Source organism: Mytilus californianus, unplaced genomic scaffold (assembly GCF_021869535.1).
Source record: "Mytilus californianus isolate M0D057914Y unplaced genomic scaffold, xbMytCali1.0.p SCAF_15, whole genome shotgun sequence".
Lineage (NCBI taxonomy): Eukaryota > Metazoa > Mollusca > Bivalvia > Mytilida > Mytilidae > Mytilus > Mytilus californianus.
In genome coordinates, this window is record NW_026262637.1 from 29,609,787 (window position 1) to 29,637,200 (window position 27,414).

The 27,414-nt window shown below is 30.8% G+C and overlaps 1 protein-coding gene across 1 annotated transcript in view; it reads right to left on the reverse strand.

Moving 5' to 3' along the window:
• The window catches only part of LOC127725832 (suppressor of lurcher protein 1-like), a 202,508-nt gene that overhangs the window by 66,389 nt on the left and 108,705 nt on the right, over positions 1-27,414 (reverse strand). The window contains exons 4-7 of the mRNA XM_052233143.1: positions 16,236-16,311; positions 12,157-12,204; positions 10,721-10,904; positions 3,844-4,067 (exon numbers count right to left, since the gene is read on the reverse strand). Of these exons, the coding sequence (XP_052089103.1) occupies positions 3,844-4,067; positions 10,721-10,904; positions 12,157-12,204; positions 16,236-16,311 (532 nt within the window). The remainder of the gene's footprint in view (positions 1-3,843; positions 4,068-10,720; positions 10,905-12,156; positions 12,205-16,235; positions 16,312-27,414) is intronic.

Consider the following 27,414-nt stretch of genomic DNA (forward strand, 5'->3'; position numbering starts at 1 on the left):
TCTTAGAATTGTGTATGAGTTTCATAAAATTTGCATGGGGAAACAATAATGGGGTTGATGGAAGAACGTAAGGTCAAGAGTAACACTTAATGTCCCCTTTCCTAGCGACGGGGGCATAAAAAGACTATAGGTCACTTAAGTTGTTTATCCAATGTGGAGCCAAATGTCAGGTCAAACTTGAAATACTATGTGAAACATTGACTTGCAGATAGATGTCTAAGCAACATGATTTATTCGTTTTGGCTTAAAAATAATGTTTGTGTTGCTTTAAAAAATGATATAAATATATATTGCATCCTTCAATAAAAATTTGTCTTCAGTAAAAATTTTTGTTAGTGAAAAAAATGTAAAATATATCATAGATTTAACAACTGATTCTAGTCAGAGTTTTAGCTTCAAAGGAAAGTTTTAGAGAAATAAGTAAAATGTGCACCATTCTTGCCTTTGATGGGTATATAAACATCTGGTGGTATTATTTTACCAGCTACAAAAAAAAATTACTGGATGTAAAATAATACACATTCTATTGACATCTGGATTTTCATTTAACAAATAAAAAAGAGGAGAACATTCATGTATATTTTACACTGTAGGAATAGACATAGGAGCATAATAAACAATACATTAGCATCATCTGGACTAATGAGCTGCAATAACCTACCTAGAAAAAATACCAACTAGCATATTCAAAATGTTATTGTTTTCTCTTTATAGTGTGACTCATCAACGGAGTACAATTAATAATAATATGAAATTAATAATTGTGTAGTTCCTGTTCAGGCCGTGGAAGAAATTTACTATCAAAAATTTAAAAAGAATTAGAATTATCTCCCTTAGAACATGTCATTCTGTAAGGAAGTAATTATTTGCATACTTGACAATGGTAGCTATTGGGGTTCTGCACTTTCACTTTAAAAAATCATTAAAAAAATTGTCAAATTTTGAATTTTCAACACCTTTGGGTGTGAATAAATCTGCGAAACACCTATGGTGCCACAACTTTTTTTATTGAAAAATTGCAAATTTTTAAGGGCACTATATTATTTCGGTATTTTCAAAGTAGTATGAATGGAGAACCCCCCTTGTCTAAGTTTGAACATCACCAAAAGTTTCTTCAAAATGCCTCGCTATTTCTACACCAATAGGTAATACATTCATTTCTTAACTATTTCAATTTTCTTTTCTTATTCACAGGGCAGCAGAAAATAAATTTACTTCTAGCTATTATGTGGATGTAAAAACTAGGTGGTGCCTGTCATCTTTATTTACTTCCTTTTAGCCAAAAGAGATATTACCATATGATTTACTGCTTTTGTAATAAGTATATGATAAATGAATATAATCAAAAGCAATGTTTCATATCAATTGTTCTATCATAATAACGAGCAAATATTGTGGAATAATTTTAAAACCCCTTTTGATTGAGGTCCTTTAAAACAGGTGAAAAAGACCCTCCTGACTCATAAACTAATTACTGGAAATTTTTAAATCAACAAAATCATGTTGATGTAGATGAATATTTATCAGAAAAAGAGCTAAGTCTTTCATTTAAAATACCCTTAAGCCAGGTTCTACTGTTGTCAAGTTAAAAAAAAAAGAAAAGAAAAGGGTCAAGTTTAAAAAAAGAAAGGAAAAGGGTCAAGTTTAAAAAAAAAAGAAAAGAAAAGGGTATTTTGATTTATTCTCAAACAAGGTACTTTGTGCATTTAATCTAGTCAAAAGCACATTTTAGTCTAACAATACTTATTCCCATTTAATTACACATGTGTTTATCAGTAGTCTGCCAAAATCATCATATCAAAATGGCGGTTTATTATGGACAATTTATACACATGATGACTTACAACCCTAGTATATATGACAGCTGTTGGGCAAAATATCTCAGAAGGTTTCTATGATACAATGGGCAAAAAATCCTAAAACTCCCTTAAAAATAGTCAACTTAAAATGGCGGCATAGAAGTGTGAACTACATATCAATGAAAACAGGAATGTGTCCATAGTACACGGATGCCCCACTTGCACTATCATTTTCTATGTTTAGTGGACCGTGAAATTGGGGTCAGAACTCTAATTTGGCATTAAAATTAGAAAGATCATATCATAGGGCACATGTGTACTAAGTTTCAAGTTGATTGGACTTCAACTTCATCAAAAACTACCTTGACCAAAAACTTTAACCTGAAGCAGGAAAGACGGACGGACGAACCAAGGGTCATGCACAGACCAGAAAACATAAACACTATCATAGGTGGGCATACATATCCTATCAAGTATGAAAGATTTCCAACAACCAGTTTCAGAGTAGTTTTAATTATTAAAGTACAATGGACAAGAGTGCACACACTGAAATGTCTTGCCTGTTTTACTGATGATGATTGATTTAATGTCTAAAAGTATCAAAGACAAAGGTTTTGTTTCAAGCATCACATAAACTTAATTTATCAATGATCCTTGACAGTAAGGTCAGATAAACCCTGCAAGACAGACATTTTCACCTTACAAGCATTCCATACACCAAATATAGTTGACCCTTTGCTTACAGTATCAAAGAAACAGACCAAACATTGACCAATCAACCATGAAAATGAAGTAAAGGTCAGATGATACATGCCAGACGGACATGTACACCTTAAAATCATTCTGTGTACCAAATAAAGATAACTTATTGTATATAGTACTGTAAATTCAGAAATTATTGCGATGTTTTTATTATTGCGAAAAATGCGACAGGATAATAATCGCAATAATTTAAACTCGCATTTTGAAATTTTTTATATGAATTAAACAGGATTTTTATCAATATCACAAAAATTAAAATCGCATTTTATTCTAAAATGAAAAAATCGCAATAATAAATGCACGCAATAATTTCTGAATTTACAGTATATAAGAAAGTGACTAAACCATCAAGTTCAGATGAAACCTGCAAGAAAGACATATTCACCTTACAATCATTCCACACACCAAATATAGTTGACATATTGCTTAAAGTATTTGAAAAACAGACCAAAACACAACTACTTAACGTTGACCAATGAATCATGAAAATGTGGTCAAGGTCATATGAAACCTGCCACACTGACATGTTCACCTTAAATTACACCACATATATTTGACCTACTGCTTATAGCATTTGAGAAATGGACCCTTATCACATAACTTTAACCATGATCACTGATACATGATGTGAGGTTGAGGTCAGATGAACCCTGTCTGATGGACATGAAGACGTTGCAAGGAACACGTATATCAAATATAGTTTACCTATCAAAACTATAAAACTATACATTTTTTAAGCAGTTTTTGAACCATGAAAATGAGGTCAAGGACAATGGACATCTGTCAGACTGAAACTTTTTGAAACATTAGGCATATGTATACATTTAAGTATGAAGCATCTAGGTCTTCTACCCTCTGAAATATAAAGATTTATACAAATAATTTACGCCCCGGACACTGGTGTATTTTAATCTCTATGGTTCACAATCTGCGACTTTTGTAGCAAGTGTGAAAAAAATGACAAAATTGTGATGAATACTGTAGAAACATTAATTTTCGTGGGGTTAAAATTTCGTGGTTTTGTCTCTATATAAAATTTCATGGGGATTTAATTTCGTGGTTTCCATTAAATGGAAGTGATATTATATGTAGGTGAAATTTTCGTGGGGGTTTTAATTTCGTGGATATATTCTGTCCACGAAATAAACGAAATTAAATCCTCCACGAAAATTTCTGCTTTTACAGTATATAAATAAATCGAATAATTTCATAATTTTTTAGTCACCCTTACAAATCCAAATATTATGTATGTTTTTTACATCAAGGCCTGAAAATAACCTACTTGCATCTAAAAATCTGAAGAATCCTCGAAATCCTTTAAAGAAAGTGAGCTGTTGTCCAATAGGTCGTGTTGTCTGGAATTCCATGATTAAACTCCTATCTTTGGAATAAAATGTTTTTTGTTGTAAAGTTGACATACTTCCACATAATTCATAATTGTGTTGCATGTTTTCATTTATTTCAGGACGGTTTAATTTCAGGAAAAGTCTTAAATAATCTTTACATCTGAAAAAATATACATGAGGATTCAATGAACAGCAAAGAATAAATTCAGGTACAGTTATACATAAACATTAATACACGAAATATTATGTCAATTGTAAAATTCAGGAGGGAGTCTTTTTTATATGTAAATATTTGTTTTTGATATAAAAGCCATTTTTTTGTTGTATTCTTCATAAAATCACTCCTTTTTTCTTTCAACAGATGCTGACATTGATTGGGAGCAGACCACTTTAACATGGTTAAGGACTCTGAAATGAATTGTGAATGGATGCAATATGTCAATGCTTATAACAGAGCCAAGGTACCAGATACTATTTTCACCAAAAAATCAAACTGCAAAAATACTCAGAATCCATGAAAATATTCAGTATTAGTTACAATAAATTCTTATCATGACAGAAGATATATTGTGAAAATGTTTGCAGGAGATTTCAATCATATGGATAAAACATAAGCTTATCTCTTATAATAACTCTTCTTTGTAAAAAAAACAACTATTTACAACCAGAAATAGAAAGCCAAAATATCTTTACATGGCTGGCCGAGACATCTGTGAGTTTTTCCCTTGTTGTCATTTGTTAATATACAAATTTTTATATATCTAAATCTTTTGTCATTTCTGTGGTACTAGCTGTTTCCTTATTTGGACAAACCAGTTCAAATGTTGCACTAATTTACACGGGGATGTCTTTGTTTTGCAAATTTTTAATTAGTCAAGGTACTATCATTTGTGAGGATGCTTGGACTGTTCAACATATTTAATGAGGAGGGAAGTTTCAATTTATTTATTTATCAAAAGTAATTCCATCAACAATAGCATAAGAGTATAAATGGAGGTAATCAGTCTTTCACAAATGTAAAGGGTACGGTTGTTTAACTCTAAGATATATTTTGTACTTCTGGAGCCAGAAAATGAGGTCAAGGTCAGTTGAAACAATCTTAACAACCCTGGGCAAATCACTTAAATGAAAGGGGGATTAAGATATAAGATACAATATAAGCAATTGTTAATGTTGAACCTTCCACAATTTCATCTATAAAACATGACAAAAGAGTCAACTCAAGTTTTGAACTAATTTCATTTGGCCTCTAGCTTCATTTTTTTGTACATGTATTTGGATATTAAAGCTATAGTGAATTACTAAAATCCTCTAATTGCAAAACATATTAATAAATCAGTTGATAAATTAAAACATTTTTGTATACAAAATAACTATCCTATAGGTCTTGTTTTTAGATAGATGTTATATAGAAGTGATGGCAGTATATATGTTCACAGAGGTGGATTAAGGGGGAAGGAAATCTCCCTTATGGAGCTACATACACTATATGGTAAATGCAAAGACTTTTTACAAGTTGCACTCCTTACGTTGCCTTGTTGGTTGGCCCCTCTTTTTTAAAATCCTGGATCCACATCTGGTTCTTGTTAAAAAGGCATGTTAATCATCCTTGAAAAAAGATACCAGGGAATTTTAGAAGATAACAAAATGCCTGAAAAGGTCCAAAATCACCAGGAAAACAAGAACAATTACCTGGTCTGGACCTGCTTCGCTGCATGCAATTGATTGAGGTTACATTTATACTGGAGCGTAAATTACTGATCATTCCCTTTCAATGATGCCAAGAAAACTTTTGACAAAAATTTCCCTGTACACTGAGTGTTGTAAAATTTCAAACTGTCAGCAAACAGGAAGTATCTAAACGGCAGATGTAAAAATTGCTAACTTGTTACAACTCTTCATTATCAAGCTGCAGACCAAATATTTAAGCATACTCTTTGATAGAAGCCAAGAAAACTTTGACAGAAAATTTTCCTTGTACAATGAATGTTGTACAATTTCAAACAATCGGCAAACAGGAAGTGGAGACATGGCAACTATAAAAATTGCTTTCTAGCTACAATTCAACATTATAAAGCTGCAGACCAAATATTAAATCATTCACTTTCATAGAAGCAAAGAAAACTTTGATGAAAGTTTTCTTTCCAATGAATAGAGTCAAGTGCTTACTAGACCTGCTTTCGCCTTTGATGATGCAGGTAACAAGAGTCTCTCAAGAGCCTGAATCGCTCACCTGTATTTCAGAGGAGAAGATTTTTAAATGTTAGCAAACTTGATGAACAAATTGTGTAAAATTGTATTTATAGGGCAATAACTCCTTAAGGAGTCAATTGACAATTTTGGTCATATGAACTTTTTTGTAGATCTTACTTTGCTGAACATTATTGCTGCTTACAGTTTACATATATCTATAGTAATATTCAAAATAATAACAAAAAACTGCAAAATTTTGTTAAAACTACCAATTCGGTGGCAGCAACCCAACAATGGGTTGTTCGATTCGTCTGATAATTTCAGGGCCGATAAATCTAGACCAATTGAACAATTTCACCCCATGTCAGATTTGCTCTAAAAGCTTTAGTGTTTGAGATATAAGCCAAAAACTGCATTTGACCCCTATGTTCTATTTTTAGCCATGGCGGCCATGTTTGTCAATGGATCAAAACTTCGGATACAATTTATTAACTAGATACCCTAAGGAACATTTAGTTAAAGTTTGAAGGTATTTGGCCCAGTAGTTTCAGAGGAGAAGATTTTTTAAATAGTTTACGATGACAGACGACGACGACGGATGCCAAGTGATGGCATAAGCTCACATGGGGCCCTTTGGGCCCTGGTGAGCTAAAAATGGAGGTGCAAGACCCTATACACTGAAGACAGAAATACAGCAATAGTGCATGGACATATCAAGATTTTTCACTATACATTTCACAAAAAAACATATTTTTTCAAAAAAATATTGTGGGGTCATTTTTAGACATAATATAAAGAAGTTGATACCAATAGAAGCAGACTTGTTATGTATTCACTTATCTATTTGTTTACTTTTTGTTAATAAGCATTTTCAGTTTTTGTTGATGAAACCAATAGTATTATTTTTTTGTCTTGAAATTTGCTACACAAATCAAGCAAATTGAATTGTAAAAAAAATATTAAGGGTGTTCACATGATGGGAAAACAAAAACAACCAAAGACCAAAAATTATGACCAAATAAACCAGGAAACCTCAGACAATTCTGACTGTTTTCCCACAAACCCCTCACAAAGTTGCTGCAATGGTTCTTAAACGAGCAGAGAGAGTGGCACTCATCCCATAAGGACATCAGATTTATCATCCCCATTATGACAAATTATACAATATTTTTTTTCAAAAGAAAATGTATAAAGTGCACTTTATTATAGATTTTTATGTTCACCTATAACAGTTAACATAAAAATGCATAAGAAAAGCCATCTAGAAATATCTCAATTCAGAAATTTACTATAGAATTGTATTGCTAACATAAAAACAATTATTAGAAAAACATCAAAAACTAGTTATTTTACACACACTGTTTTAAAAAGAGCTACAAATCCCTTTATTATCATTTCAAATCTGAAACTCAGCTCATATTTCCTCCATCTTAGAATGACGGGAAATTAATTAGCTATGTTATGACCGTTTTACATGACCAAATTGATCGTCCATAAAATTGGTCTGATCTTATTTTATGTGAGCAATGATTCCTTTTATTTCACTTCCACAGAGTTTTATGTCCTATCTTTTTCACAAAGAATTTTCTGGGACTAAATCTGTGAATCATTGTCATGAAATGTTCCTCGTATTACAGCAAGATGAATCAATCAATCTGATTTTCAGAAACAAAGATTTAAAGAAATTCCACATAAATAATTTACAACCTTTAAAACTATCACATGACCATAAAACAAAACTGAGAACATAGCTTCTAGTTCATGATGACTATTAAAAGATGGCAGTGTTTTATTGGTTTATCATGTGTGAATAAAAAGGAAATATACATTATATGAAAACGAGACAGCAACCCAGCAACCCAACAACAAAAAATCCAAACGACATCTAGTCTTCAAAAATAAACAGGTGTCTAAACAAAATGTCCAGCTATCAATCACCTAAAGTAAACAAGAATGTGTCCATAGTACACTGATGCCCCACTCGCACTATCATTTTCTACGTTCAGTGGACCGTGAAATTGGGGTCAAAATTTTTGGCATTAAGATTAGAAAGATCATATAATAGGAAACATGTGTACTAAGTTTCAAGTTGATTGGATTTCAACTTCATCAAAAAGTACCTTGACCAAAAACTTTAACCTGACATGGGACAGACGGACAGACGGACGGACGAACGGACGCACAGACTGAAAAACATAATGGCCCTAGGTGGGGCATAAAAAATTCAATGAGTAAATTAATAAGAAACTATAAAAGATCTGCAACCATCGCTGAACCCCCCAAATGACCTAATGTATTTGCATGACATATAAAATGACCATTGATGAGGTTCCTGGCTTCGACTCAGGAACATGCTGTATCTTTTTTCTCAAGTTTTTTTTATATTGATAAAATAAAGTGAAAATAACAAAATTAGAAAAAAAATGAATTTTAACAGCGCTTCTAACATGCATTCTTTACATTTATAAATCTATTTAACTATTTTTAATTGATTGTATCTCTTGAAGTATATTAAAATCCAACATTTATCTTTTTTTTTATATTCAGATCCATTTAAATGAGATCTAAAGCATATCAAAACAAGCTTTTAAAAATCTGATATTCTGCAAAATTGTGTATACCTCACCATAATATAGTGGAGTATTCACTGTTTATAACAAGTGATGCTTTTCACTTCAACATGTAAAAGCAAAACTTAATACTTTGGACAAAAAGAACAGGAAGTAACGCACAATTTTTGCTTGGGGGAAATATTGGGCAGCTCATTAATTACAGTAATCATGAATTTATATAATCCTTAATTACTAGATCAATTGATAAAATTATCCTTGTAGAGTTTATAATTTTCATTTACACCGTTGACATTTTCATGAATGGAAAACGTACATTCAAAGGGAGATAACTCCAATTCACTAAAACTTAATCCTACAAAATACAACCAGCATTAATGTTAAAAGACAACTGTTTTCCATTTATATAATGCTTTTTATTAATAAATATAAGATTTGGACATAATGTAATCGGTTTTTCTGCATTTTAATTGGAATTCACGAATAATGATCTTATGTAATAAAAGAACAGAGTTCCAATGTCCCCTGCATTGCACATATTTTTTCTATTCTGTCCAAGGGAAATAACTTAAAAAAAAAATATTAAAAAACTTTTGTTAAGTTATTTTACTAGAGAGTTGAAGACTTGAGAGCAATTTCCGATGTACTTAATTTTTCCAAGGGAACCTCATTAAAATATTTGATCTGCACTTTTTTTCGAAATCGTCCGAGACATTGCTTTTATATAACCTTTGATATGAATTTGATAAAAATCTAACCAATAATTGTACACGAGACCAATAACAATGCAAATTTTCCTATAATTTATATTCCTAAGGGGCATAACTCTTTTTAAAATAGCTGATCGGCACTGATTATCAAAATAGTCCGAGACATTGCTGATATAAACCTACAATATAAGTTTCATAAAAATCTGGCATGAATTGTACACACGAGAGTGCTAACAATACAATTTTCCATATAATGAATGTTTCAAAGGGATATAACTCTTTTAAACAAGTTGATCCACACTGATTTTCTAACTCGACCAAGACATTGCTGATATAAACCTACAATAGAAGTTTTATAAAAATCTGGACAGAGTTGTACACATGAGAGAGCAAACGATGCAGTTTTCCATATAATTAATGTTTCAAAGGGGCATAACTCTTTCAAAAATCGTTGATTGTCACTGATTTTCAAACTCGTCAGGGACATTGCTGATATAAACCTACAATATAAGTTTCATAAAAATCTGGCAAGAATTGTACACATGAGAGGGCTAACGATGCAATTTTCCATATAATGAATGTTTCCAAGGGGCATAACTCTTTCAAAAATAGTTGATCGGCACTGATTTTCAAATTCATCAGAAACATTGCTGATATAAATCTATGATATCAGTTTTATAAAAATCTGGTAAGAATTATACATGTGAGAGCGCTAACAAGACCTGCCGTACGGATGGACAAAAAGAAGATATGTGATAAACTTCAATGAGACAGCACACAATCAACACAAATATTTTCAAAGATCAATACACAGCTTTCAATAATGCTAATAGAATAGAGAATAGAAATGGAGAATATGTCAAAAAGACATTTAACAACCCAACCAATTTAGAGCAAAGACCAGCCCAAGGCCACCAATGGGTCTTCAGCGCAGCGAGAAAATCCTGCACCTGGAGTCAGGCTTCATCTGACCCCTAAACAATAATGTTTACTAGTTCAGTAAAGCTATTTAATGACTGTTGCATTTTTTTATGTAACAGAGTGTTACCAAATTTCTTTTCAGTGTGCATTAGTGTGACTGCTTGCATAGTCTTGAATGTGAATGACTGTGAAAAAATTATCTAAAACAGTTACATACATAGGTTGTTCTATTAGACTTTTTTTATGCCCAATGAACTCAGTATAATATGTTTATTTGATAAAGTAACGATATGATAACTGTGCATTCATCAAGATCTTCATAGACAAAAGGATATGATTTGTATGTTGGATATTAAATCCAATTATTCACATTTTTTATACTGTATGTGTTTGGTGTAACTATAGTAACATAAACATACGTTTTATTTACATCAGGGTACATCATCTCAAAATCAGTAAATTTTATTTCCACTAATTCTCCAACATCGCCAATAAATGTAAACAGGATACATTCTATTCCTCTACTGTAGAATTGTGGGAAATTAGGGGAGTTAAATCTTCCTTCTGTACCACCTAGGCTTTGGTACACTATACACTCACATGCTAAAATAAAAAAATAAAAAATTGTATGAAATATATTTTCATGATGAACTTTTCTTCTTGCCTCTCACAAAAAGATGTTTTTCCAACTTAAACTATATTTTTTCTTACAAAAAATCAAGCAATGACACATATAAATGTCAAAGTTTAAAACCCTCAAGCCCAATTTTGCTTGAAACTGAATAAAATAATAATAAAAAACATCATCTTTAATACAAAATAAATCTGTAAATCCATTTTATATTGTGGAAGACAGTTTTCGGTTAATCCATTAATATACTGGGGAAACGATATCGATTACATTGTCAAACATCCAGTCAAATTTCAAACCATTAATTTTAAGACAATAGAAATTATTTGTTAGAGAACAAGATGATTGTAAGACAGTTTGAAATAAAGCATTTGTTACAGAAATTAACTTTCTTAAATTACTTGTGGGCTATAAACTAAAGTTTAGTTTGTAAATCAAACCTATAATTACTTTTGTGATTGCCTTAGGAATTATTTGAGTAAACATCTTATGTAACAATGATATAAAGCAGCACATTATTGATATACATGTATTAACCATAGATGTAATACCCATCTATGATATAACTTACTTCAAACATCATAAATATATCATCAAACATTAAGAATTCCGTTTTGTCAATTTATTCGCCAAAATTGTACTTTTGATTTTAGATTTTCAAAGATTTTTTATACTTGGAAATATAGTTCCCACTCACAGATGAATATCAAAACAATACAATTTTTGTTATATTACCATGAAATATTATATAATATGCCATATTATCATTAATATCTTGTTGAATATTCTTAATATTTAACAGATTTTGAATGTACCTATCAATTGATTTAATACAAGTTTGGTATGATAATTTGTGAATACTTAAAATCTAAGTTAAAATTGGCCTTAATGCATCGCTTTATAATAAACCTCCTAACCCTTACTTTTACATAATCTGTAATCAAATTGTTAACACTAAATAACAGTACTATAATATCAGTTAATTCTATATTAACTTTTGTTGTTAACACTAAATAACAATGCTATATTATCTGTTATTTCTATATTCACTTTTGCTGTTAACACTAAATAATTATAATAAGATTGTCTTTTAATCTATATTAACTTTTGCTGTTAATACCACTACCACACAGTTATTGAAAGTAATATTAAATGAACTGTTAATAAGCTGTTAACACTGTTAGTGTAAAGTAAAACACCTGTTAATCACTTGAATATTGTTACCTCTATCGACATGGTAGTCACTCTCGTAATTAATGCAGTTATCCTTGTCTGTTGTGAAACAAATAGATTAACATGAATATATATTATTTGTAAAAAAATGTCAAATTTGACAATTAATCCAAGGGACTTAATCAAAGTAAGAGAAGACCATACAAATAAATTGTGTAAAAGGGATATTTTACATAGATAAATTGTAATCCCATAACTTGCATATTACTATATAATATCATAAGAAAGCATTTCATATTATGGTAGTGAGCTTTATATGGCATGTAGCTGAATATTTTTTAAAGCCTTAAAATAATTCTGAAATAAAAAAAAAAAACATTAAAAGTTTCTCTTCCAAAACTATTTTGTAGCTGAAAACTGGAAAAAAACCTGTCATGAGATAATATTTATTTATAGAAAATTATTGTTGTCTCTTCAAAGAACAATTTATGTTCTTCCAAAACATTACATGCTAATAAGCAATTAATTAGTTATCGAAATAATCAAATTGTGCAATGGTATCCCCAAGGTATTCAGTCCTTGTTTTTAAAGTCCCAAAAAATGTTTAAAAAAGCATCAATTCAAAGTTCAACATCAATCATCACATCTTGGAAATTTAAATTATACCCATCAAATAAATATGTTCTAAATGAACTGTTAAAATACATCACAACTATACTTTTAAGTTGAGAATTTCATGGAATATTAAAGAATTGATTTGAAAGTATTGAACATTCAGACAACATGCCATATAAATGTTACAGTTGACAACTCAATATGTCAATATAGTATTGAATCTCAATTTCAAACTCATCAAATTGCCTTCAGTTAAACAATTTAATTAAGTAAAAATATCCAACTTTTTTACCAATACATTTTATCATTCCTTTTAAGAAAATTTCTTTTAAGTCAGTAATCCAAAATTTATAAAAATAAGATGGCTTAATTTAATGATAAATCTATCCAATTATGAATAATGTGGCCATATGAATTATAAATGTACAAATATTATGAAGCAATCCCAGTTTAACAACAACCTGAAAATTGAAATTTATTATCTTCATCAGCAAGAAAACTTAAAAACAAATACAGGCTCACACAACTGCATTTGTCAAGCTCAATGTTGTTGTCAAACAAGAAAGACAAATTTGAAGGAACAGAAAAAATGTTACATATAAATGGTATATGGCACAACAAAATGAAGTCTTGCACCATATATATTTAAGTTGCAGAGAAATATGTGGGGGAATTCATAATGTGAATGACATTATTAAAATATAAGATTTCAGCAAACAGGAAAGAAAACATGGAAGGAACTGAAAACTTATTTCACGGTATAACCTGATGAAGCTTTTTACCATATTTCAAAAAGCTATAACAACTTGTGGTTGCTAGGGAAAATGCAATATAAATGTGTTACTGATAGAGGTAAACCAACATATCCGCTCCCATTGATTCGGGTATAAAACCTTTGTTCTTGTTCCAATAAATAAATGCATCTTATATTCTTTAAAAAGAAAAAGAAAACTTAAACAAAACAAGAGTGCACATGCTGAAATGTCTCGCCTGCTTTACTTAAACCAATGATTTTACGCTGATAGTCCTAAATATAAAGTTTACTTCAAGTATGTTCACATAAACTTGTATATAAGGTCAGATAAACCAAGCCAGAAATACATGTACACCTTACAATCATACCATACACCAAATATAATTGACCTATTTCTTATATAGTATACAAAAATTAGACCGAACCATGAAACCTTTATAATGACCAATCAACCATGAAAATGATGCCAAGGTCAGATAAACCCCGCCAGACAGACATGTACACCTTACAATCATTCCATGCTTTAAATATAGTTGACCTATTGCATAAAGTATATAAGAAACAACCTTAACCAGGAAAATTTAACACTGACCAATGAACCATGAAAATGAGGTCAAGGTTTGATGATAACTGCCAGACAGAAATATACACCTTACATTATGATTCCATACACAATATTCTACAATATGGTAGACCTTTTGCTTATAGTATCTGAGATATGGACTTGACCACGAAACTTAACCTTGTTCACCGATCCATGAAATGAGATCGAGGTCAAGTGAAAACAAACTGACAGGCATGAGGACCTTGCAAGGTATGCACATACAAATTTATAGTTATCCTATTGCTCATAATAAGAGATAAATAAAGATTACAAAATATCTTAACTTTTTTTTCAAGTAATCACTGAACCATGAAAATGAGGTCAAGGACAATGGACATATGATAGACAGAAACTTCATAACATAAGGCATTTATATACAAAGTATGAACCATCCAGGTCTTCTACCTTCTGAAATAAAAAGCTTTTAAGTAGTTTAGTTAACACCACAGCTGTCGCTGCCTGATCACTATCCCTATGTCTCACTTTCTGCAACAGAAATCGCAGCTCAACAGAACCTACAATTAGTTTTTAAGTGAACTATAAAATGACTCTCTTTGATTCCATCTTGGGGCAATAATGTCTGCATGAGAACAACAGAACAATCACCACTAGAAATAACAGCTGGTTTGAAAGATTCATTGGTGTATATGAAGAAAGCAAGAACTGGTTTTAGTGATATATGCTTTAAACCATCAACGACCTTTCTCTGATACAGATCTATTACTTTGTAATAATATAGCAAAGTCTAGTTTCTTGTTTCTGGCAAATGCATGGTGCCATGCTGCAATTATCATATTATGAAAATCACTATCCCATTCTCAATAATGACATACAAAACTGCATGTGATGTTGTATTTATTCAATATCAACTAATTTATTTCTACTGTAATAATAGTTTGTTCAGTTGGTGACCAGATTGCATTAGGGAAACGTTGATTGCACTGCTATACCAGCCTTAAGTTTCATCATTATAAAAACAAAATAAATTGATGTAATTTTTTTGCAAAAATAATGCACCATCATAAACAAAATTGTCTACAGCTTCTTCTCATAAAATTTGTACCTCAGTAGTCTTCTATTGACATAGATTTGTAATTATTATCTAATGCTCTGACAAAGTATGCCATTATCCAGTATTGGTACATGTATTTTTATCACAAGGAGTATTTTTTTGTACAGCCAAATTTATCAATGAATGATCAGTTTTAAAAGGAGAAATTTAAAGTTCCGGGTTCCCATTAAATGAGCTCCACAGAGAATAATAGCTATTGTATTAATTCAATTGACAGTTCATCTTGCAAAAATTTAAATAGCCTGATAAACACCAACCGATTCTGGGGAAAGGTTTATTTCCCTTGCAACAAAATTTTTGAGAAAATTGGCAAAGTTATAAAAATTAGTACATAATCGTCATTAATGGGCAATTAATCCTATAAAGAGTCTGACAGTTAGGCCATGTTGACTTTGATGACCTTTTTTTTCATTTTGAAGTTTCTCTTTATCTAATAAAGTTTTTGTCAAAAATGCAAAAAAAGGTAAAAATCACCATTCAGAGAAAATAACTCCTATAAGAAGTCAGTTGACAATTTTGTTTGTTGATGGATCAAATCCCCAGAAACAGTTTCTAAACTAGATTCTCTTAAGAAACATTCTAGTAAAAGAGAGGCAAAAGATACCAATGGGACATTCAGCTCATAAGTCGAAAATAAACTGACAACGCCATGGTAAAAAAAGAAAAAGACCAAAAGACAAAGTAAAGTTTGGTAACATTCTGCCAAGGAGTTTCAAGTAAAAAATTAAATAAAGTTTGTATGTATAGACAATTGGACGAGGACAATGATCACTAAGTGATAGAAAAAGCTCATATGGTCTTTTAGACAAGATGAGCTAAAAAAAAAAAAAAAAGGTAAGAAAAACAAGGATCGCTTAACCTAAGCATTTGTTGTTGAAGAAGTTTGAGAGAAGATGTTTAACTTAAAAAGGACTACCGGTAATGAAAAACAGAAAAAGGACAATGACATATATCATGTGTTTGCAACTGTTCACAATCATTCTTTTTGTACAGTGAGCAAATAAAAATCAATTAAAAACATTAATTCAGTAAAATATTTCAATCTTGTTAATTTCAGATTCAGAGGTTCCTCCAATAGTACTTACCTGGATTAATTGTGGCATAATTAACTGTAATCACATGAGCTAATTGTATTAATCCAAAGTACCACAATGGTGGCATCTGAAAATAGAAAAAAAAATTATCAATATTGTTACTAATCAAGAGCAATTTTCATTATTTCCAATTTTAAACTTCATATTTCTAAATCCGGAATTCTCACCATACCTTACATGAAGCATGAATACAAAATAGACAATTACTCCAAATTATGCATGTATGAAAAGAATGATATGCATATATATGTGTATGACCAATTCTACTTGACATTTATATCATAAAGTATCAGAAAGATGTGAAAGGTATTATTTGAAGAGAATTTTACAGCAATGTCACAATTTGTGAGGAGATATTATCAAGCTTGCCCTTGTTAAGCATTATAAAAATCTGTATAAGGGAGGGGGAAAAGACCTGTAATACAGAACACTAAACAGATTATCAGGTTTTCTACATAAAGATATCGTAAAATATCATTTGTTCAACACAATGCAAAGCTTTTTTGCTCGTTCCCTGCTTTCACTTGCCAAAATGGTTCACATTGTGGCACGCGGCTGATATTTTACAATATCAATGTGTAGAAAACCTGATAGCCTATACATATCAATAAGCAGAAAACATGATAAGTTGTAAACCATACTTATTCTGGTCATTTTTTTCACTTCTGTTCTTATTTTGTATGCTTGTCCTTCAACATGAGCACTTTCAAGCTCATGTGAAAAAAAGTTTTCAAAATGTGAAATGGAGGCGAAAAAAAAAATGATCAGAATTAGCTTGTTAAAAGTTTTCAACACATTAAAAAGCAATTTACAGATCCTAATGTTTCTTCAAATACATAAATAGCTTTATCAATACATATCATAAATTATTGTTGGGGTCATCCTGATCTTGCTTTAACAAGTGACTAGCTCATTGGTTGATTGTAATAAGTTCTGTACACTTGAGAGCACTTACAATGCAATTTTCTATAAAATTTTCATTTTAAAGGGACATAATATAAAAATAAGAAGATATGGTATGATTGCCAATGAGACAACTTTCCACAAGAGACCAAACGACACAGAAATTAACAAATATAGGCCTTCAACAATGAGTAAAACCCATACCACAGTCAACTAAAACAGGCCCCGAAATGAAAATTGTAAAACAATTCAAACCAGAAAACTAACGCCCTAATATTTGTAAAAAATAATGAACGAAAAACAAATATGATATAAAGCAACAAACCAATACCACTGAATTACAGGCTGCTGACTTAGGACAGACACATACAGAATGTGGCAGGGTTAAACTAGTTTGAAGGCACCCTAACCTGGGACAGTGGTGTAACAGTACAACATAAGAACAAACTATAAAAATCAGTTAAAAAGGGCTTAATTCATTAGATGGATACCAAGCAGAAATACATCTAACAAAAACACAGAGTGGACATGGCAGGGTATATATCTCCAGAACAAAAAGACACACTAAGTACAGATCTGAGAGTACTCACAGTTATTAGTGCAAGCATACAGCTAGTTCAAAGCCAATAACAACTAATAAAAAAAATCATGCATCTAAGACTAAAATATAAATCAGTACACACCCAACATCCAATGGATTTAGTGTAAAGATGTCATTAACAGTCAGAGAAAAACATGACCTTGTGCAATGCAACGATACAGGTATTGACCGATTGTAGAGCCATGAATGTACATATGTATATAAAAAAAATATTTAGTTTGATTTTAATTTACTGATCAAAATCAATGTTAATACCAATAAAAACAATAATTAAAGATCTCATTATAGTGTTGAATTGGTAACCTTTTAGAATAAGTTTAAAGGATTGATAAGTTTACCTGGAGCGTATCTAAATTTCTGGGCAAGGTAAAAAAACATCTCTGTAAAAACTAGGATGTGCTATCCCGTTTGAAATAAGTTTTCTACAGGTATACAACCAAACTTCCAAACCAAATCTTTTATATCTATTGAAGAATTTAGTAAAGGTTTTAAGTAATTTATGGTAACGAAATCCCTGACTTAATAATTTACCAATAATACATAGATTCAGTTCATTGAAATCCAAAACGTTACAACAGACAGTCAGGCAAAGCGAAAGAGTTGTGATATATAGACACTGTAAGATGGTGCCAAAGGAACATCACCATCCAAAAAAAAAGGAAAATTAACTCTGGTAAAACTAATTGATCAGCGGTGAATTTTAAACTCATCCCAGACAATGCCCTTATAAATTTCATAAAAATATTATTGGAAATGTACTGGTGAGAGCTATTACAAGAATGAACAGATGGACGGATGTCCAGTATTTTTACACAAAAACAAGTCATACAACAAATAATTTATCATTGGTGTACTATTTATGCCATTCCACCCTCCACCACCAAATAATTGCAGCCTTTTTTTTTTAGAAATAAAGACTGAATTTCCAATTTAATCAAATGGTTCTTTGGTCAAAGACTATAATGTGTTTCTAGATGTAATTCAGATATGTATTTTCAAATTGCATTTACAAGTTTTATTATTAATAGTATATTGCATAACAATATCATTAACTGTTCAAAATTATCTTAATTGTAGAAATCAGTTGTCTTTAAAAGGAAGACTATTGATTTCTTAGAAACAAATTAACGCGAATATGGCTTGGCTCTATGGATTAGATTAATGGGTAAATAAAAGTTTCCACAATTGCTATTTTATTGCTAATGAAGTCATCCTCTTAGGAGAAACAACAGCAAATGTTTTATTTATTTAATCCAATATTAACTGTGCAGAGCCCATAAAATAACACTAAATAACCTCTTACTGCCAAATTTCCTGAGTGGTAGATCAAAGCTAATCAAACATGTTATTGTATATACAAAGAAAATAGTATATAGACATGCATTTCTAATATTAAAATATGATGTAGCGTTTTCTAAGAATAAAGATTTGAGAATTCCTGATGTAGATAAATCCAGAAATACAATTAGATTGATGCACCATAATTCTAAAAAAGGAATTATACATGCATCCAAAGGTTTAGCATCTAAATTAGTCATACAGCATCAGCTGGTGATTGAGAATTTAGTTAAAGTAATCTGTATTGATATATGTTAACCAAGTTTTTGATAATCTGCTTTCTAAAACCACAGTGAGCACAAATAAACATCTCTTTAAGTAAACAGAACATTTTCCACAGAATATTCCAACCTACTTCCAAACCCACACATCTCTCACACACTCATCGTTCCACAGAATATTCCAACCTACTTCCAAACCCACACATCTCTCACACACTCATCGTTCCACAGAATATTCCAACCTACTTCCAAACCCACACATCTCTCACACACTCATCGTTCCACAGAATATTCCAACCTACTTCCAAACCCACACATCTCTCACACACTCATCGTTCAATCATGTTCAACAAACGTTTTCTATTATTTCAGCTACTTTATCAAACAATCAAATTTGACAAAAAACCTACAATTTTTCCTTTTTAAGGTGCACACAGCAAATTAGAATATCATTAATACTCCATTTGATGCCAAGAATTGTATTATATCTATAAAGACCTGCATGTTTTCCCTAACCGCTAATTCTTCTGCATACTTTAACTAGCGCAGACAATTGAATTGCCCTTGTGTGCTAAATTTGTTTTCTCCAGTAAATAAACTTCACAAACTCTGTGTAATGTCTAATAGACAAAAAACATGCAATTTTCCACACAACATCTATTTTGGAATGTTTTAAGATAAACTGACATCTATTTTTTACAATGTAACTTCAACAAATAAAAACCAATTCTCTAAAGTATACTTATTTTTCTTACGATACGAGCCAGCATATCTAGAAATCAGCCACAGAAAAAAATCAGTACTTATAAATATTTCATCAGCAACTTGCTGAGTGATTTTCTTACCCTTAACAAATAATATTATTCTGAACTTCATGAATGTGAAATCATGGCATGCAGACATGAAAAAAAATACTAAACTACTCTTTGCACCAAGTAACCTTTTTATCACCAAATCATGATAAATATGTAATTACATTGTACAGTTAATTGCATGTTATACAGCAATCTAAAAGAACAACAGTTAAAATATTTAGTATTTGGCGAAGATGAAAATTGGACATTTCTGGGTTAACATATTTATGGACACTTATTCCAGTATCTATTATAGAATACTATATATTAACCTCTAGATGTCTTTTTCTATTTTATGGTATAGTTTGGTTCCTAATCTACTGACTTATTCTTTACATCTCCTTTTATTCATAAGTTAGAATGAAGAGGATTCTACCTTTTGAAGGTAAATTTAGTCTTATTCATTGATTCATATTATTTTGATTATTAAGGCACCATGGATTATTTTCTGAGTGAGTGAGTGTCATTTTTTTCAGGTAAAAACCAAACTAAATTTTTTCCAAATTTCTTTGTAAAAGTACAAATTCTAAATGGGACTTCAAATGATACAATAATGTCAGATCTAAAATCTTACAGCAAAAACATTTAACAATTCTATTTTATTTTTAAAACTGTACATGGAATAAATGACTCAGATTAGAATGCATAACAGCAAATTCCCATTTTGTGGGAAACAATTACCATAGTCTTGACAATGCATATCAACCTTCCTTTAAACCAGGCAATAATAAAGTGACTAAATCGGAATAAAATCTATACCTTCAATGTAATGAGAAAATTTATAAATCTGAAAACTGTTCTGCCTTGCATTCATTTTGACACTTTTATAGAAATATTTGTTCTTCCAATGATTAATTGCGAGATCTCGATTTGATAACTGCAAATGTGTTGAAAGCTTAAAGATGGCAGAGCCTTTTTCTTTATTGTAATTTAAAACAATTTTTGTTTTGAAAACGAGGGAACTAATTTGAATTATTTGTTATTTCCTTATCATTCTGATACAGCAACTACAGTTATAAATGCACTAACCTGGCTGACTATTATCAAATCTGCAATATTTTGACCAAACGATTTAACGTAATGTTAATTATTATTATCTTTACTCTCAAAAATTTAGTTTTCAATTTGCGCTATAGATATATTATATTTATACTGGCCAATATGAAGCATTAATTTTGCTGTACCATCAAGGATAAAATCTTATTTTCGGTATAAGTTTTTCAATCTCGTAAGCAGTAAGACTTACATCTATTCAACCAAGCATTCAATTGAGCCACCTTACTAATGGATTGTTTCCTTATCTTTTTTAAGTTGGAAACATTGGTACCATATATTTTTAGAATTTGCAAACATTATAAATTGTTGTTATGCATTCTATTCTCAATCATTTATTTTATGCACAGTTTTTATAAGAAAGGGGATGGTTGGCACCTTCAAACATGTTTAACCTTGCAAAATTCTATAGGACTGTGCCTGTCCCAAGTCAGGAGCCTGTAATTGACTGGTTGTCTTTTATTGCTGTTTCTCATATTTGTTTTTGGTTTATTGTTTTATGTAGTTTCTTCTTGTGTTTGCACCATTGTCCCAGGTTAGGGGGAAGGCTTGGTGCCTTCAAACATGTTTGACCCCACCACATTCTTTATGTGCCTGTCCTAAGTTATCACCCTGTACTTCAGAGGTTGTTGTTGTTTCATGTCTGTCAGATTTGCTTTATCGTAAATTGTTTTGTTATAAATTGAGCTGTTTGTTTTCTCAATTGAATTGTTTCATATTTTTTATGTCGGGGCCTTTTAAAATCTACTACAAGATATGGGTTTTCTCATTGTTGATGGCCATACAATTGCCTATAATAATTGCTTACATCCACTTAATTTGAACTTTGGTGGATAGTTGTCTTATTGGCAATCATACCACATTTTCTTATTATATGGAAGAATTCAAGATTATTTTCTTAGAAATCAGCATCTGTATGTAATATCAGTAGATATGTTGTTACATGCATCATTCCTTTGGAAATCTCCTGTTCAAGCAGTAAACCCTTGCTTAAGTGGGACATCTGTTTTGCTGTGCAGGGCATATAAATAAAAAGTCACCTTTGGTAGATTTCATTGCTTATTTGTTCTTGTCCAGCAGGAAATTTTTTAAAGGCAAAGCAAACAACAACCAATAAATTAAATGCAAAAAAGCTCAGGTTTATCAATATTACAGAATAATACTGTTTGTATAAATAATTTTAAATAACTCTTAATTGTCAAACTAAAAAAAGATCCACCCGTACCTCAACTAGACACTTCATACAGCACTTATTTGATTAATTGATTGGTGATTGCTTTAAGACGCATCAGCACAAAAAGGTTATATCGCAGCGAGCACTTATTTGAAACATCCCATTAATTGGTACATACATATTAAAGCTAGATGTGAGAGTACAACATGCACATCCTGTCTACAGCCTAATTAGTGATAAATCTACATTTCTTGGAATTCTTATGAAAAAATTGAGAAATTCATTATGTAATGTTGAATGGAAAATCTTCACTACAACTACAAATTCCAAGTTCAAAAGTGGCAAGTTTTGTGTTTTCACAGTCTTTTTGTTGTAAACTATTTTCTTTGGGAGCTCCAACTCAGAATCTTCTGTCCGCAGGCATTTTCACCAGTAACTATACAATAATGATAAGAATAAAATATACTGCAATTTCTGACTTATAAATCATGAATTCAAGATTCTCTGTTTTTGCCAATCTTTGCATCATTGGATATCAACATCTATTAGCAACCAGATTAACACTATTTTATAATATAGCAAGAAAATGAGATAAAATACACCCCAAATTTTCTGCTTAGTTCCTGAAAGTGATTTCCATAATTAAGTTACTAAAAGCTATATCAATTTCTATAGATGATTTTTTTTCTTTTATTCTCTTCAGAATGATTTCCCCCAGATATAATTCATACAGAATTGTTAAACTTTCAACCAAATTTTCATGAAAAGAGGTACAGTGAACTTTTCTTGTTAACAATGTTGATGTGTTATACTATAAACTCTCTTTCAGGAAAAATTAAAGAAACTCTAAAAGGTACCAAAATTGTACCATTTTGATAGTTTGTTAGAAGCAAACACTTTCTTTGCAGTCTATACTATTCACCCCCAGTTTTTGGTGAGGTTCGTGTTGCTTAGTCTTTAGTTTTCTATGTTGTGTCATCTGTACTATTATTTGTCTGTTTGTCTTTTATTTTTGGCCATGGCGTTGTCAGTTTGTTTTTGATCTATGAATTTGACTGTCCCTCTGGTATCTTTCGTCCCTCTTCTATAGTGGGAATTTTCATATATGTATAATTCCTGAGATTTTTGTGCAAATGACTAATCTAAGTACATAGCAAATTGTTATGAATGTACCAATATCATGTTGGTTTTTTTTTTTTGTGCTTAAAATTTGAATATATGCATACTGTTCAATTAGTGTCAGATTATTACTGTCCAAATTTAATCAATAAAATAAAGGTAACACAAATCTTTTGAAAAATATAAATCGTGCCATAGTGCATATAATTTACTTCTTTTATTTAACTTTACTTTGTCTCATTTAAAGCTCTTTTAACTATTTCTACTATTCCATAGTATTCACAATGGATGGTTTAAAGTTTTCCCTACATGAAAAAATATTGAAAAGTGCAACCTAAAAAGATGCACTGGGATTTGTAGAGCAGTAATAAAATATTAATAAATTTATCCATTAAACTCATTAAATTTCATCTATTCCGTTCCACATCAGTACAGACTGAAAAGTAGTTTTATAAATTATTAATAAATTCAGTTCAAAATATTGAAAAATTGCAAAATCATAAAGCTTAATGTATTCAAAAGATTTAAAAAGAACAAAACAAATCCTTTCATTAAAAATTTAATAGATTCATATATAGCTAACGATGGTATTGATAACAGTTTTTCATTATTTTTATGAGAAAGTAATTACTTAATGTTTCCAAGGGGACTGTATTACTCAAATGACAATCATAATCAGTTGTAAGCATCAAAATCAGAAATAACAGGTTAAATCCTTAATGCAGAACTATTTCGATAAAAAACTAGCATAAACTGATAAAAAAAAACTAAGATTCAATAGTGAAATAGAATAAATTTAGATTATGTCAAGTAGAAATCAAGTAAAACACAATGAATATTTTCTATTCTATTTCCGTCATGAAATAGAAGTTCCTTCATAATATAAAATCAAATAAATGGGGGAATGTGTCCTGTCAATAATGGGACAGATGATGCCCCTGCTTGCATATAACGTTAAAAAGGGACTTAACTCAAGAACTGTAAAAGTGACGCTACTCAAATTTGTACTTGATCTGAGTTTTGTGGTAATAAGCATTGTGTATACGTTTCATAACATTTAATTGAGGCAAACTTAAGTAAGAGAACGGAAACGAAAAATTCAGCAATTTTTCCATTTGTAAAGGGGCATAACTCTAGAACGGTCAAAGTGATGCCACTAAAATTCAAATTTGATCTGTGTTTTGTGGTAATTAGCATTGTGCATAAGTTTCATAACATTTGGTTGAGGCAAACTAAAGTTAGAGAACGGAAACGAAAAATTCAGCAATTTTTCCATTTGTAAAGGGGCATAACCCTAGAACGGTAAAAGTGACGCCACCAAAATTCAAACTTGATCTGTGTTTTGTGGTAATATGAGCATTGTGTATAAGTTTCATAACATTTGGCTGAGGCAAACTTAAGTTAAACAACAGAAACCAATTTTGGGACGTACGCCCGAGGGTAAAACTTAATGCTCCCTCTGCTACAGCGGGGGCATAAAAAATATTTTCACTGGAACAAATATTACAGAATTTGTTCCATTCAGAATAAAGGGTATAGAATATTGATATTATGGCATTGCTTTAAAACAAAATTTCCAGGGGAACTTCTATTATAGGACGTACAAATATAGGTTGACAGCTCTCGCTGCTAGGTAGTCAGCTTTGTCAATCTTGGGATATATACCAATACGATGTATACTGATTAATATTTGCAATTCTCCATTTTTTTTTTACAATTTCTTGAGTTCCTTTCCTGACAGTTGGTCAAACTTTATTTCAATATTGTTTTTCTTGATAAAGTCATCACTCAAATTTAAGATTAAACACTTATAATAATTAGACTCCTAAAAATCAATTGGGTCTCACTTTCCTTACTGCAGATTTACCCCTGTACTGCCATGAGATAGCAAGTAGTGTTGAAAGTGGCACTCAACACCTAACAATCAATCAATCATCAAAAACAAATAGTATTTCACATCCACCTATTTCTCTGCTTAAAGAGGAAGAATTATACCAAAGTGGTAACCTAACTGATGTGTTGGAAAACTTTAATAACTGCTACAGGAAGACTTAAGAGTTAGTCAGTATTGTTAGTGGTGCAAGTGTAAAATTAAAAAAAGTTAAGTCAGTCGAATATCTAAATTTATATTGATTTCTTTTCAATTTAAGCTTCTTGGTTAATGAAAGAACCTTTAGCTAGCAAGCTCACATACCCCACTCACCACAAAATTAATTTCCCCATCTGAAGAAAAGGTTCAGATTATTCTGATTATCAAGCTTATCCAAGGTTTTCAATTTGATAAGCCGAAAACTTCATTATAATTTGGAGAGGATCTTAGAAGACTTGACGACAAGAATTTGAATAATGGAATTTTTAGCTCTGTTATAATTGAAATCCAAAAATGTTATCTTTGCATTGTAAACATCTTTAAGGGGAGAAAACTCACTATCAATTCTAAAATGATAGCCTGGGATCCTGGCCAACTGCTTGACAGTAGAGCCAGGCGGAATACAACATGGTTCCGTCAATTGGATGTTAGAATGATGCATCTTGGGATAGCGTCATTTCTTGACACATGGCGGGAAATATTTATATTGCCACAAATTTATTGAAAACTATTTTTATTTTCATATGAAATGCAAATTTCGAAAACTTTAACAAATATAATCCAAGCGTTGTTGATTAACATCGTGAATCAACAGTTAATTAACAATCCGACCAATATATTCCTTGATTATAAAATACGCACATGCGCAGTAATTCAGTCCTGTTCAGCGCTGATAGTTGGTCACGTGGATTGTATTACGCCTGGCCCTATCGACGAAGTATTTGATTGGGTCAGGATGCCAGGCTATTCTAAAATGATAGACAAGAGTAATCTCCCATTCAATAAATAGGGTCTTGGAGTGTAGTAGGTGCTTTTTAAATTACTTTTTTTTAAACAATTCTATAGCTTAAAACTGCCTAGATCTTTACAGAAATGTATTAATAGCTAATGGCAAACTTTTAAGACAATATATATTATTTTTATTCAAGAGATGATGTATTTACAATATCAAAACCCGTATCACATTTATTCCAGACAAACATTATACATAAGCAATTCCATTATCAGTATATTTTCTTTTTTTTTTGCAGTACTAATATTGATGACTTGCCTAGAGTCTTAGTTTAACAGTTAAATAATTATTTTTTCCATCATTATTAAGTTTGTCTGAATGTTACAATGTAATTTGAAGGAATTATCTAACGGCACAAACACAAATACAGCCAAAACACAGTTACAGATCATATAATCTTTACTTTCTGACAAAGGCCTGACTACCCATCACCAAACGAAATGAATATATTCCATTAACACTAAAAACAAAAATCTAATCCATTTTTATTTCTCATTTATTTCAATTTCTATCCTAGTCAACTATGGGTATACAAATAAATCATTATTACATTTTTATAAATTCAATTAGTTAGACCAATGTATCATTGTTAAAAGTCACAAAATCTGAGATTTGGCAAGAAAAAATTTGAAAATGTCAAACAAGTCTTGAAAACATATCAGTTAAGCACTTTCACTTCTAGTGATGTGTCGGGTAGGAAATAAACGTCTTAAAGAAGCTGACTGATTATTTTAACATTGATTATATGTTCAAACTAAAGTACAGTTAAGACAGTTTATCTGTTTTCCCTTCATTCTAATTATTTGCTGTTTATTATACAATTGTCAGACCAATAAAACAATGAATGTTTGTCTCAATTTTTTACAGGTACCATATCAGAAATTATTGTTTTCATTATTTTGAAAGGCCGGCCATTACATTTGCACACATTTGCACACATTTGGAGATTAATTTTTTTTACATTTGCTTTCAGCTTTTTATTACATTATTGCACTCATTCATATTACAGGTAACACAGGCAAATA